The sequence below is a fragment of the Acanthochromis polyacanthus genome, chromosome 20, assembly GCF_021347895.1.
Source record: "Acanthochromis polyacanthus isolate Apoly-LR-REF ecotype Palm Island chromosome 20, KAUST_Apoly_ChrSc, whole genome shotgun sequence".
NCBI lineage: Eukaryota > Metazoa > Chordata > Actinopteri > Pomacentridae > Acanthochromis > Acanthochromis polyacanthus.
In genome coordinates, this window is record NC_067132.1 from 8909544 (window position 1) to 8925281 (window position 15738).

Here is a 15738-nt window from a genome sequence, read left to right on the forward strand (position 1 = left end):
ATTGCTGAGCTTTGCCGTGGAGAATGACTTGAGTGAACAGACAGTGAGTTCAGGCCCTGGAAAGTCACTGAGCAGGACTAAAAGCAAATTGTGGTGAAAAGCCGCTGCTGAAATCGAATGACAGTTTTGATCCTCTTGGCCTATAGTTCCCTCTGGCTGATAGAGCCAGAGCTCTACAAAACAAACATGATCAAAAAACAACACGCTTGTTGCGAAATTACGCTTAATGAAAGATCTAAACGAAATCATAATTTAGCACTTTCCTTAAAGGTTTTGTTTATTTGCTTGTTCATTCCTTTCTTTGATTCCCTCCCTCCTCACAGCATGTCTCTGCCTCCCCCCCCTCCCCTCAGAATCATTCAGCAGCTTGATGGAGTCCGCCTGGTGTGGTCACTGCTAAAAAAACCCAGTCCAGATGTTCAATCCAGTGCTGCGTGGGCCCTTTGTGCATGTATTGAGAATGCAAAGGTACAGTAAAGTGCAGAGTTTTTTCTGTCCTCTGTGACAGAAAACACATTAATCTTCTGCCTCCATCTCATAGCTGTGCAAGTGAGGCACACCAAAGGCACACAGATAGTCTGTAAATCAAAGAGTTCTGCAGAGTTCGTGTCGTCTCACTACACAGAAGCCTGCTTATATCACTATGCTTGTCTCCTAAGCTCTGCTTCCAACCTGCTGCTGCTGGGAGGTGAGCAGGGGCAGAGCTGTGTCAGAGGAGGCTTACATGAACCTTGGGCTAATATGAAGCAGAGAAGCCTGCTTGGCACACTGGGATTGGCGAATTGGGAAGCAGGCAGGGAGAAAGACTGAGTAATATCCTGTGGCATGGCTTCTGATTTCCCAGCTGAAAATCTTTCCTCAACATGCTACTAGTTACAGAGGCACACGATTCACGCTTAGAGCAAAGGGTACCAGACGGCTTCCGTGAACCCATATCTCTAACGATAACACTGCACAAATGTATTCACGGTATGGCTATGAATTCTACCTATGCAATTTTAGATATAACTAAGCACAGAATAAAATCTTTGTTGGTCCAAAAATATATTTGTTTTTCCAAGAAAATGCCATGATTTTTGTGTAAGAGTGCAATGTTGAATCTATGGAGTACTCCTTTCTGTTGTTGTTTCAGACCTTTAGCCTGTTATTAGACAGCAGTGTTGTCAATCAACTCTAATTGCAGTTTCACACTCGCAGGTCTTTGATCCCCTGAGTGATTGTATAATTTCCAGCTACAAACGTAATGTTGTTCTATTAGATTATCGCTATGATTGGTGTAAACAGAGTGTCAGTAGAACAATCTGGTGAAGTTTAAACACATATATTGGGCCCAGACAGGTGTCTTGGGGTGAAGCCTTTTTTTTTCTTTCTCCCCTTTTTTTTTTTAGCTGGCTGGAATTTTTCTGGCCCAGAAGTGTAGCGAAAATGATGCATGGCAACCATATGGAGGGAGAACGGGGAACTGCGGACCTACTATTGAGCGCTAACAAAGTTTGACAATGTTTGTCTGGACGTCAGTGTGCCAATTTTGAGGGAAATTCATGAACATGCTTTTGGGGTGATTTTTCTGGGACAGGGGCGATGACAAGAGCTAAATAGTGGTCTTTGCCCATCGACTTGAGGAACCTGATACAGCTGCTTTGGTGCAGTCGTTATTTAGATAAAAAACCCCATGTGGTTTGAGTTAGCAGTTCCATAGTGGATTTATGAAAGAGCCATGGTACAAATGCATCTGCTGGATGCTCCATACAGTACTGTTGCCCTTACACAGACATAGACAGACACTATGCTCTATGTCCACAACTCCTTAAGTTAAATTGATTTAGTACCGTAAAAGTACTCTAAAGACTTAGGAGTGAATCATTCAGTTATCTTTGTTCTCCAATCAGGAATTAGAACCCTCCCAGTCACACGTAATGGGGTGTATCATTAATTTGCCTGGAAGCAGAGGCACATTTAGATGCTTGATTTACTTTTCCTTTACCTAGAAGCCATGTATGTTACAGAAGCCTGATTACTCCAGAGAAGGGGTCAGGGCATGCCATTCTGAGCTTGGCTTGCTCCCCTCAGCTTTAGATCACGCACAGCAGATAATGTGTTTTCTATTTCATTTCATCCTGGGTAAGAGGAGGGGAGAGAGAGGATAGCAAGAAAGGCCTTTCCGTGTGCAGCCTCATAATGCTGCGGTTTTTAGATCTGGGGCCCCGTCCAGGCCATGAAAGAGTTTCTGGCTAGTCTATCGCAGCTGGTGGCTTGAGAGAGCTTCCTCTGTCGCAGGGACTCCCGGCCAGTCGTCATCAGTATTCCTAAGGAAGAGCTTCCTGTGTGTCGGGGGGTCAGCTCCTGGCCCCAGCACCCCACTCATTGGCCTGCACTGCACACATGGCTCATCATCTGGCACGGCATCACAGGGCCCATACACTGCACCGTGGCCTCATCTCAGCCGTGAGCTCTCTGTTAGAGAGAAGAACTCAACAGTGCACCATGCTCTCCCAAAGTAGCTGTGCACTAAAACTGTAAATCAGTTCCTGCTTCTGATCAGTTCTGAATCTGATTAAATCTCTTAACTTACGAAATAAAGAAAAATGATAGAGTGCACACAATACATTCTGTGATTGCTGTAGTCTGCAATATTGTGCCATACATAAGCTCTGGACATGTAGATTGATGCTGAAATGGACTCAAATTAAGCGTACTTTGTGATTTGCAACCAGTGGTCCATAATTGTATGCTTTTGAGGAAATTTCTGTTCTATTTTCAAAGTACTAAACATTACAGGCTCGGCCACCTTGATGTATTCTTCCAAGGCTGACGATATGGTGAGTTGTGATTTTAAACAGCGGCCTGTTTTGCCAAGCCATACTGAAGCCAGTGTCTCTGCCAGCTCTTCCGCTGTGGTTTGTTCAGCTCTTCCTACCAACTTTTTGGTTCAGTAGGCATTGCCCCACAAGTGGTTGAGAGTCCTGCAATGCCCGCTGGTGCCTTGAACTGAAACCATGAAGCCATGTGTCTATACTTTGTCACTGTGGGGAACAAGCTTTAAATGTCACTTCTAAGCTCTAAATTCTATGCTGGATCTTCATTATGACAAGTTAGGGTGCAAGTAGTAGATGTTTACAAAGATGTCAGACGTGTGGCTTGCTCAGCCATATCCAAACTGCAATTCTATTGCAGGACACGATGGTGCATTGCATTGTATTGTATTGCATGGTGTGCACTAATGAATGTTTGATTGTTGCTAGAGCCTCTAAAAAACATGTTATTTGTCCTTTGTTTTGAATGCACTGCCATCAGAGCCTGACTCCCTTCTTTCCTCAGTCATTCCTTTTTCACCATCCTGCATGTTCATTTACAGAGAACACCAGCTAATAACAGCTTCTTTCACTATAGGATTCAGGGGAAATGGTGCGCTCCCTTATCGGTGGATTGGAACTTATTCTTAATTTACTGAAATCAACAAGCAACGAGGTGCTGGCAAGCGTTTGCGCCGCCATCGCCAAAATAGCCAGAGACGAGGAAAATCTGACACTCCTCACTGCTCTCGGGGTTATCCCATTGCTGGCCAAGCTGACTGACACAGTAAGAACACCTCACTGCTGGAGACAAACAACAAGGTTTTACTATTCATGAACACTGCACTTACTGTCAATATACAAACAGTGTCTCGACAATGGAGTTCAGTTGGTCTTTTCCTACTCACTGCTGCATAAATCTCGCTAATGAGAAGAACATTGGTAGTCATTGACTAGTGACTAGACAGTCTCCTGCAGAGCTTGTTGTTGTGTATATTGTAAAGACCGGACTCTGGGGTCCAATAATGTCCTGTTTTTCTCTGCACAGACTGATGACAGGCTCCGTCACCACCTGGCTGAGGCGATCTACTATTGCTGCATGTGGGGGAACAATAGGGAATCCTTCGGTGAAGCTCAAGCCGTAGCTCCTCTGGTGCGTTTCCTTAAATCAAAAGACACTGCGGTCCACCTGAGCACAGCCAAGGCCCTGTACCAGCTGTCCTGGGTCCCCGAAAATATCATCACCATGTACAAGAGAGGAGTGATGAAGGTCAGTTGCAGTGTCTTGTCGCTGCTTTTCTTAGTCCTCATTAATGCTTTTTTGTAGATAATTTTTAAAGTAATTATTTCTTGCAGTTTATTTGCTGCTTTAGAGGCTAAATCTGGTATAATTGCATTAAGGAAAATGGGCTTTGGTCTCCCACCACCCTTGTTTTAGTGATGTGTGAAAAGCACTGAGTAATAAACTTTGAAAAGCTGTGACTATTTTCAGAGCCTTTGACCGATGGAGCAGAAACAAAGTGGGTTTTATTCGGCAGCGGAAACATGACTCCACTTTCTAGCCGTCATGGGAATTCAGAAAAGCAAATAGCTCAGTGTGTGCAAAGTGGCATTTCTACGGTAGACCCTAGATGCCATTACAGCACAAGTCAAAGGGCTGTAGCTGGGGGTAACTGTTGCTAAGGGCTGTTCCTGGACATCAGGGTAGAATGCAGCAGCGATATGGTTCAGACCAGGGAGTGGGGTCAAAGCTTTTCAAGGCTAAAAGAGAACAATGTTTTTTATGGTCAAGTTTTTCTCTTCTCAGTCAGGCTGCATCCGCCAGCTTTCTTCATCATGGCAGTTGTGTAGCGCTCTTCCAAAAAGAAACAAGCATTGTTTTGTCTAACATTTGAGCCTGTCAGACTGTTTCCATGCTGAGCTCCAGAGACTGTTTATGTTTGTCTCCGACAGTGATGTAGAGATTTTATGTTAAGATTACACTGTAGTTGATGTCCTGTCACAGATGATCATGTACTCATACTCCACCCTTTTGGGAAAACATTTCTATCTCTATCTCTCAAATTCAATCATGTTTTACAGAAAGACTTTCGCATGAGAAATATTTTTGTGGCCATAGTGAGTTTAACCCCTCCTCCCCAATAACAACTGTGATATAAATTATGAAGTGGTTGTTCCATTGCAGCCAGATATTTTTTCCCATGTTCATTAAATGGTGTACTTTAGTCTGATCTGCTGTTACAGTGTATGTGGTTCAACACCAGCCAGAATTGGTTAGCTGGACTGAACACTGGGTGTTCCGAAAGAGTTATGTCCAATTTGCAAAAGTCATTAAGCTGAATACTTTTTGTAGTTTGAGCCACGACAAAACTGGACAAGCCCTTTTTTTTGTTCACTGTGCATGTGTGTGACTATATTTGACATTCTGGTGTGTGTGTGTGTGTGTGTGTGTGTGTGTGTGTGTGTGTGTGTGTGTGTGTGTGTGTGTGTGTGTGCGTGCATGCAAATTCAAGACATACCACCCTTTTTAATCAGCCTCTGTGTTTGCCCTTATTAATGTACCAGTTAAGAGTTGCAACACTACTCCATAATGTATTTTTGGACTTTTAAAGAGCTTAATTACCAAAGGCCACGTAACTGCACCAGCATTGCATTTGTTCTTAATCTCAGACAAGGCAGCCTCATTGTTCAGTCTGGCCTCAGTCTCAGCCAGTCTGGACGGGGAGGCTGATACTTACCTGCCTGACCCCGGAGGAAACATTACAATGTGGGAGCTTGTCAATCTCCACCACTGAGAATGCACTGTAATGCTGTGCTTCATGATATACAGGCAACTGTTTGGAAGAATGTGTTAAAACAATATCTCCAAACGTCCTGAATAGGTTGGAGAAGGTTTATCAAGGATTGACACAGTGCTCCGTGTCTAATTTACGGCCCTGTGTAAAATTCTGGACTGCCTCTTGTATTATTGCAACTGTATTTCAAAGAGGTTTTCTGTGCCATTGAGAAGCTCTCAAAACATGCTCACCCACGTGCAGTATACAGTTTCAAATGAGCAAAGGTCTTTCCTGCTCCAAAGCTGATTTAGAAAGTAACTTTCCTCTCTAGCACACTTAATGGTGTATGGCCCAGTCCCCTAAGATTCACGGGGGAAATTAAGCATTGAAAAGAAAGTATTTCACGCTGGAAAACACATTAGCGACCGGTCCTAATGTTTTTGTTCTGCTTTAACCAAAACATTCAAAATTTGTCCACTCAGTTATTTACTTTCAATGCTGAGTCTTAAACATCTCAAATAAATCAGTTTCATTTTAGGTTTTGAATGAAACCCCTTTTTGTTCCCCAACTTTGTAACCTAAATTTTCTGCGGAATGTGTTGGATCAGATCGGACCGTGTTCAAGCAAAGGAATTCAGGTGCTGCCTCTCAGAGGAAATACATACCAACAAAAGGAGAGTTTTATCCTGAGAGATGAATTGCCCTCCCTGTTTGATTTGACATCCAGTCTTGGTATCTCGCAGTTTTATACGGATGGGCTTCATTTTGTGTCATGTATAAAATCAACATGCCTTTCCTCTGTGCTTTACATTGCTTCCAAATTACTGGGGATTCTTTGCTGAAACCATAAATCCTTGCAGACAGTTTCAGCTAGCTATTTGTATTAAAGAGGCTCTTTCATACAAAAAAAACAAAACAAAACGCTTTGTGAAGTAAATTGATGAAAATTACAAAATGTGGATGGTAATTATTGGCAATTTTCAACTGAAGGTATTCCAAAGCGTAGCTCTTGCCAGGTCCTGCTATGTATTTTAGGCTTTTAATAATCTAAATGAGGAAAATGTTTGCACTTTTGTTGCCATGAGTACACTTCAGCTCCAGCGCTGTGAGTGTTTTCTGTAGTGTTTTTTTCTCTTACATGCTCAGACTTCAGAAATGAAAGTGTGCAGTGAGACTGTGGGGGAGCAGAAATTGCACAAATGTGAGGAGAGGAATAAAACCAAGCCGAGCATCACAGGTTTACTTCTGCAGCTTCCTCTTGGTTTCTGTGAAACATGACTTCACGTTGTGGTGAGCAGATGATCCACACACTATGCTCTGCTATGACTACCATGTTTTTGAGATCCGTAGAGCATAATGTTGTAGAGTCCTAATCCTGTGGCTCACATACGGCTTTTCTCAGGTTGAACAGGCGAAGGGTTTAGAATGAAGCTTTCCCCTTGAAAGTCACTGATTTGAGAGTTTCCCTTCCTCCTTTTCCTCTTCCTCTTTTGAGACACAGAAAAAGGAGCTTAGCAGTCTCTGGCTCACTGGAGGCTGCAGGGAATGTTGTTTACCTTCACTTCCCTCATCAGCTTCCCTTCGACCCAGCTAAACACTGCTGTCTGTTTGTACTGTTTGCCTCCACCGTGGAGTCTAAAACATGGGAATGCTGGGATGGGTGTTGGGGAGGTGGGTGATGGAGCCATAATGGCTGTCAGACCTGGCACAGGGGTATTTCAGGCTCAGCTCCTGCAGGCAGACATAGTCCAACAAACCACACTTAACACTGTTACACCTCAGTGGGCGATAGAATGTGTGTGTACACATACAACAATACGTGCAGCCCTCCCAGACTGCATGCCTGCTCCTCCCACACCTCAGCTGGGAAGGGGAAGCCTGCTCCCCAGCTCCCTTCGTGAAGGCCAGGACTCAGTGGAGCGTGCAAAAACCTCAAAAACCCACGATTGAGTTTTTAAAACGCGCAACAAGTGTTCATGTTACCACAGGGAGGGAATATCTAACAAGTGGTGTATTATATTCCTAGACATCCCAGCTGGGAGGGAAAGCGCGAGCTAGAAAAAATCAGCAAAGAGAGACACGCTTATCTTCGCCTAGCTGTGCGCTTCGGGAGACCTTATTTGGCGACGTCTGAATAACGTGCTATGAGGTTGGCAAAAACGCTGCCTCTGGCACTTCTCAGGCATCCTCTCTTTTCACAAAAGACACTTGTTTAGTGAGCTGCATGTTTTCTGGAGCCTGTGGATGTAAGTTTGCTTTTGGAGGTGTTTTGGATGCTATTTAAAAATCATATAAAACCGGAGGGCAAATGTTTCACATATACACCTTGACACTAGTTCATTGAGAGGAACTGACATCTTGGACTGCATTTTTTCCACAAAGCGATGAGATTTTAATTAAGAGGAAGTTTTAGTTTTAGTTTTGGTGTTTTAGTAATATGCTGTAGGTTCACAGCCCCTCATGCACACAAGCTGGCTCACCTCATCTTTTATCTGTTTTTCTTTCACTGTTTATTGTTGTGCTGAAAATCCAGGGAATGTCTTCTCTCTGCTTCTTTGGCTGTTTGCTAACCACACAGATATATGCAGTAGCGTCTTTAAGTTTGCATGTAACATAGAGAGAGGTCGAGATCAGCTCTGCTTTGACATGCAGCATTAACACAATGATAACATGGGAGTAAAACAGACTGAAGTTTGTCCTAAGACCTGATCAGCTGGATAGAGATAAGGTGAAATTCATACATGATATATTACTGAAAATTTGGATTCCAGTTGAAGTTTCATTTGTGTGAAACAGGAATCTCATCACTTCCTTTGTTGATATATGGAGCCAGTGGTGAACAGGATGAATGAGTAAGAGGGAGACAGAAAGGGAGAACAGACAAATTAGTAAGAGCTTTCAGAGGTATTCTGCTGCCTTCTACTAAACCTAATTCAGAGGCTTGATGTAAGTTTTATTTTGGCTTGTTTGTTGGATCATTTTCCTTGACAGTGATAGTCTAGTGTAGATATTGTCCTCTGTGTTGCTCTGGATTACAGGGATAAGACATTGTTGCACAGAAACCAGAGGAACAATCCAGATGGTGTTCCATCACAGCACTTGTAAGCCTGCTCCAGCATGCTCTTTGTTAAAGAAATCTTTTTCAAAATCCCTTTCTTTCACTGCAGATATATGGAGCTTAAAAGTGCCTCAGTCGTCTCAGCAGTCTATTTTTCAAGGTTTTGTTCTGTTTAGAAGCAGGGAGTCTTTAAGTGCTTAGTTGAAGGATGTAATGTTGCCATTGCTTCATTATCAATGTAAACAAAACCATCTGAAATAATTGCAAGTGTGGCTTCAGAAACCTCAGTGGCACACCATTGTGATTTTACCACATGACACATATTGAACTAATTTAAATTCATCCATTGCGCCAAAGTATTTATGCTTACATTTACTTTTATTTTGATTCTGCCCCACAGTCGCCCGCAAACATAATGTAGTGATTTTGCTGCAGATAAAACGGGAAAAAAAAGGCTCCCCCTATAAAGCACATGCCACTCAGTGGTAGTGCATATATCCACTATGCTCCTTTTTGCCTAGGTCTACATAATACGCAACTCTTTGAACATATCTTTTAGATGTTCAATTTTATATAACCAAAAATAAACTTCCAAAGCTAGAGATTTCTGGAGAGCTGAAAACCTTGTTCTGCAATAAGATCTAACGAGATCCATTACACAAGCCACTAATAGGCGGATATAATCTGACCTTTGGAGCGGCGGAAAGACTGTCAAGTGGTGTGGTTCATGCTCAGGTTTTTAATGTCGAGCCTGCCCTGCATGACTTTCATCTGAACAAACTTACAGAAGCATGTGTGCGCGCAGCTGTAACCCCTTTGCTGAGGCATGGGACACACACACACTGAATGCCTGCACACATGCACACAGAGGGACACGTGCCAGTGCAGTTTGAGACTGTCGCCACACAGCCACTGTGTGTCTTTGCAGCCCTGGCCGGTTGGTGATGGTGTGCAGTGAATACTGCTGACATGGAAACATCTGCAACAAACTACTTATTGTTGTGCTGGATGTTTATCAGTTGATTTTAGAATACAAGGATTCTTTGGGAATTTGTTTATGCTGTCAGCTGTAACCTCTGTTCTGTGTGCTTCCACAGCCCCTCATGCAAATGATGCTGTCTGATGTCGAGGAACTCCAGGAATATGCTGCCCTCTGTGTGCGCAACATCCGAAAACTGCGCATCGCGAACATATATGGATAAATTGTATAAAGGTTGTATCTGTTTTATATGGAACTTAAGTATTGCATATGAGAGTCAAACCATTTTGCTTAGCTTAGTATCAGATTACATAAATTGCATTTTAAAATAAAGCACAAATGGCAATACTCCATTTTTACATGTCACAACTGACCATTGTCATTGTCACTTTGAATTTACTGATAACATACAATGCATAATATTTCATGAGAATAAATGTATTTTGGGCATCACTCTGATATGTGCTGTTTGAGTTTATTTACATTGGTAATAGAAATGTTTCATTTTAAGTGACAATCTTAAGTGACACATTGAGTTAACATTCATTCACTTACAGTAATATGTGTTCAGTAGTCGACATACAATCGAGCTGGACTGTGGACATTGAATATACATACGTGGTCTAACTACCTGCGTTGCATTTATGGCCGTGTGAAGGTCTGTGGGAAAGTGGACGCTTGACATGTAGCTCAATTGAGTTCTGATAAGAGAACCTCTGGCTAACTTCTGCACTGTGCAGTTACCATAGTTTCCTATGGCATATAAACACTGATCACCCATGCCAATAACGTGTGAGACTCTAAAAATGCTCCCGTCCTTCAAAAGCACCACAGAGATGTTTCTTTGTTTTGTTAGTTCTACGCATGGCCAAGAACAACTTCTCGGTGTACACCAATTCTCCTGTAGTAACTCACCACAAAGTTTGTGGGAACCTCTCTCAGTATGTGGAGAGCAGCTTGGTCACCCAGAGCTATTATTCTTATGTTTGGTGGACCAAGGGCAGTCACCTCAGTAAACTTCTTAAACTTCTTGACATGCTGTTTCACATTTCTCATTTCATTACAGAAATCTTGAACGACTGCAGGTGCATTTGTTAGGAATTGCTTTGCTAAACGGGGAAAAGCATGGGATAATGCCACTCGTTTGCATATCTGTTGTGGTACAGCTTGACTACTTTTTACTTGTTTCAGGAGATGCCCATTGACATCTTCAAACATAAAGGCTGAGTGAGCCCACAATGGACCCCAGTGCACAACACTTTTGCTTTAATGCAGAAGTGAATGAACACTGAATGTCATATGCTCTTTCCCATACAGTGACTGCACATCTCCAGCAAAGTACACTAATGCGTCATGTGCATGACTTATCAGTTCAGCATTTAATTCAGACCCCAACAGGATGCTTAGAGGATGCCCTCTATCAGTAATGCCTTAAGAGAATGATACTTCTGTGGAAGTATGACTTTCAGAACTGGCAAGCTATTGTACAAAAGCGAGGGTTGCCACTTGTGAGCTTTCCAGAATTTGCGTTCTGTTAGAGATCTTGGAACTCGAGCAACTTTACCTGGAGGTTTTATAGACAAGAGGTGTCTGTCCATGATTGCTGTTTGTACACCAATATACCATGGCTCAGAAATGCTCTTAGAATCCATCCATAAAGTGGCCATGTACCAGCGAACAGTTTCTCCAAAAAGTACTTGCTTGTTGGAACTGCAGTAGGCCCAGCAGAATGTAACTGAAGCAGTTTCAGCAGGTCTTCAATCAGTACTCCTGTAGTGTTGTGTTTCAAAGCAAAGGAGAGAGTTGAGATGATGCTTTGCCCTTCGGTCAGTCCATAGGAGTGGACATCCTGCACTTCTTGAAGGACACTGTCCTAAAATTATTGAGAGAGAAGCACAATTAAATTGATTAGCATGAAAATAAACAAAAGCCACAACACGAGAAACCACAGAGGATTGATAGAAAGCACACATTTCAATGAACTGCAGAAATTAATGTATGCATTTTGTCACAGTTTGTCCACCGTCAGCTGAAAGTAATGTTTCAAAAATATTTATTAACCTTATATGTAATTGTCTCACCTGTAGCATTGCGGAAGATCCTGCTCTTTGCTCTTGTGTTTGGATGGCATCTTCATTGCTTTTCTGAGAAGGACACAAATTATCAACTCATTAAAGAGAAACAGAGACAGGGTGAGGGAGTCTATTGTATAATACTGTAATTTTGTCTCACCTGTGCCAGAGCGAGAGGTTCTGCTGTCTGCTCTTCTGTCTGGGTACCATCATCATCCTCACTTTCCTAAGAATGACACAAGTGAACAACCGAGATAGTAGCTGTAGTTTAACAGTAGGAGTGAGAGAGATGTTTAGAACTATTTTTTTCTCACGTGTGCTTATGTGAAAGGCTCTGCTCTCTGTTCTTCTCTTCGGGTGACATCTTCACCTTCCTGAGAGGAACACAAGTCCATTATGTATTAAAAAGATATAAAGAACGAAGGGAAGAGATAGAGAAACAGTAGTTGTAGTTTGACAGAGGGTGAAGGGGATGGTGAGACTGAGCAAGAAAGAGAATTTAATTCATGTTAGTATATGGTATAATACTGTAGTTTTGTTTCACCTGTGCCAGTGTGAGAGGTTCTGCTCTCTGCAGTTCTCTCTGGCTACCATCTTCATCACTTTCCTCAAAACAATACAAATAAACTTCTCCTTAGAGACAGATTCCACACATCCCCCTGGAAAAGTATTGCAATGCATTTTTTCCTTTCTTTTATTGTTGACTCATTGTTATGAACTTCTTGCATATGCGATATTATAAGTTAGACACTTTCCCCTCTTCCACTGCTTTGTAAATTAAATTTGTAAATTAAATTTGCTACCATCGCTACTATCAGGGTTAATAAACAAATAGCGTAGCTTGGGAGGAGTAGAACGACTCCGACAGGGTGTGCGAGATGAAACGGGTGAAAAGTCAGAGTGGAAGAGGTTAAAGATTTTTATTCTAGGAGGCTTACACTTTATACAAACCAGTCAGAGTACGGTTCACCAGAAACAGGGTGTTTGTCACTAAGCCTCTGAATCAGTTTCAAGCCGACCTGTGCGCCATCCAAGCCCTGGCTGATCACAACGATGGTTACAAGTATTTGCTGACCGTCATACATATATTTTCCAAAATCAAATCAAATCAAACTTTATTTATATAGCACTTTTCATGCAAGAAAACTGCAACGCAAATTGCTTTACAGATTAAAAACAATGCCTCACCATCCAACCATTGAACCCCCCCTCCTCCCGATCCCACACAGGAACACTCACATGTATTACCTGAACTGGTGAAAAGCTACAACCACAGTTATCATCTTCTTTTCCTTTCGGCTTTTCCCTTCAGGGGTCGCCACAGCGAATCAATTGCCTCCATCTAACCCTGTTTTATACCGCCCCACCACCCACGCCCGCCCCCAACCCACCCCGCAAACATGCAGTGAAGTGACTGACATCAAAATAGTTGACATAGGGCTGGGTACAGATGAACCAGAGGAGGAAACACCACCTGAGGAGCCGTCTGCACCGAGAGCAGCAGGTCAGCCATGGCAGCCAGGGCATGACACAGCACCCAGTGGAGGCGTGGGAGAGACGCCCAGACTCCACTCATGCGCTCACGGCACCCAGGCTGCCACAGCTGAACACTGCTCTCAATACAGAGGGCTCCCTCCAAGGAAAAGAGCCTACGTACGGGTCCTAAAGATAAAGGCCGCTGCTGAAGTGGTTAAGGCTTTTGAATTCGTCTTGAAAGAAAGCCAAACCCCAGAAAAGTTACAGACTGATGCTGGAAAAGATTTTTTAACAAGAGTTTTAAGACTTTGATGAATAAACACGTGATTGTACATTTTGCCACAGCCAGTGACCTAAAGGCCTCAGTGGTGGAAAGATTTAATCACACTTTGAAAACTAGAATGTGGAGATATTTCACGGCTCACAACACCAGACGTTACCTCGATGTATTACCTGAACTGGTGAAAAGCTACAACCACAGTTATCATCTTCTTTTCCTTTCGGCTTTTCCCTTCAGGGGTCGCCACAGCGAATCAATTGCCTCCATCTAACCCTGTCTTCTGCATCCTCTTCTCTCACACCAACTACCTTCATGTCCTCTTTAACCACATCCATAAACCTCCTCTTTGGTCTTCCTCTAGTCCTCCTGCCTGGCAGTGGGAAACTCAGCATCTTTCTACCAATATATTCACTCTCTCTCCTCTGGACATGTCCGAACCATCTCAGTCTGGCCTCTCTGACTTTATCTCCAGAACCACAGTTATCACAAAAGCATAAAAATGACACAGATGGAGGTGACCTCTCAAAACACTTCCCAGGTATTTCGCAATGACCATGAATGAAATAACTAAATGACCATGTAGGCTAATAACATACCTCGAATGCAGCACAAACAACACAGCTTTGACAGTGTTGAGATATTTTGTCCAAGCCACTTGTGTGTATGGGTTACCCTCCAGAGTCAGAGCGGACCACAGTGGGGAAAACACTCTGGTTGCTCTTTTAATGAACCTTCTGCAGGGACAAGGACATGCAAGGCACATTACAGGCCAGTCTGTACACAACCAGCGTATCGAACACCTTTGGAGAGATGTTTTCCAGCAGATTGTGCACTACTTTTATATGCTTTTTTATTCATTTGAAGATGAACAAATATTGAACCCCGTAGATAGCATTCACAAAATGGCACTACAAATAGTTTACAAGCCAGAAATTCAAAAAGATTGGATTTGTTCAGATGCGGTTGGAATAACCATAGAATCAGAACGGCAAACAGCCGTACTCCAACACAAATTTGGATGGAGGGCATGTTAGCTAACAGTGAGCAGGAGTCAGCAGCTCTCAACAATGTCTTTGGAGATGACCCTTACAGTGAAGAAAATCTGGAAGCTGGCCTGGCAAGACAAGGCATACATCTCAACCAGTTACAAGCAAACAGTGAAGACCTTGAACGAGCAGTGATTGTGTCACAACCACTCAACAACCTGAGCCCTGACCAACAGCTGGATGTTCAAAATGCAATGGATGGAACAACAGACTTGAAGGAAAAGTATATGGTGTGTGCTAGAGAGATTAGAAACATTCTTGACACAACATAATGTACTAAGTGTGCAAACACCAACATTTCCAGACATTACAATGGGCTAGTGTTCTCATGGTACTGCTACTGTAAAGCTGCCCGACAATGACTACACCTTTCCAAATCCCAACGAGTCTCCTAGTGCCTGAGAAAGCATCTGACGGATTTCCTCCTCCTGTGTAACACCTCTTGGCAGGTACAAGCACATCATGCAGGTTGATGCGTAGGGCCAACGACGCATGCCCTCAGCCTGTTCATAGAAGTCGATGCAGAGTTTGCTCCGAAAGCCCAGGGCAGGAACTTCATCAGCTCCAGTAATGAAAACCAGAAGGTCTTCGAATCTCATATCAGTCATTTTGTCTGCCGGAAAACAAACAGTAAATCAAAGTAACATTTCCGTTTGTTTCTAAAGTCAAATGTAAGATCTTTAGTGTATATAGTTCACACTGGAATGCGTATAACAAATGTAGGGTACATGAACATAACTTTAAGACAAAAAATGAGACAAAAATACATTTGATGCCATCAAAATTTGTAAATGCCCCTTGTTCTAATGGCCTTGGCTAAGCTGGTATTTGCATTGTCCTTAAATGGTAAAACATTCCACAATAACATTTTGTGGTCTTTCAAAGTACCGTAAATTTTAAGTATGCCATTTGGTCTGGGCTGCACAGTGCCATAGTGGTTAGCACTCTCGCCTTGCAGCAAGAAGGTCCCCGGTTCAAATCCCGGCTTGGGCCTGGGATCTTTCTGCATGGAGTTTGCATGTTCTCCCTGTGCATGCGTGGGTTTTCTCCGGGTACTCCGGCTTCCTCCCACAGTCCAAAAACATGCTGAGGTTAATTGGTTACTCTAAATTACCCGTAAGTGTGAATGTGAGTGTGATTGTGTGTCTGTATATGTAGCCCTGCGACAGACTGGTGACCTGTCCAGGGTGTCCCCTGCCTTCACCCGAGTCAGCTGGGATAGGCTCCGCGACCCTAGTGAGGATAAAGCGGTGTATAG

At 43.0% G+C, this 15738-nt stretch overlaps 1 protein-coding gene across 2 annotated transcripts in view; it reads left to right on the forward strand.

Annotated features, from left to right (window-relative positions):
• Nucleotides 1-10059, forward strand: part of odad2 (outer dynein arm docking complex subunit 2) — a 45990-nt gene extending 35931 nt beyond the window's left edge. For both annotated transcript variants that reach the window (XM_051940397.1, XM_051940398.1), the window contains exons 15-18: nt 354-468; nt 3391-3579; nt 3841-4062; nt 9725-10059. In XM_051940397.1, the coding sequence (XP_051796357.1) occupies nt 354-468; nt 3391-3579; nt 3841-4062; nt 9725-9829 (631 nt within the window). In that variant the 3' untranslated portion in view covers nt 9830-10059. The remainder of the gene's footprint in view (nt 1-353; nt 469-3390; nt 3580-3840; nt 4063-9724) is intronic.
• The last annotated feature ends 5679 nt before the right edge of the window (nt 10060-15738 follow it).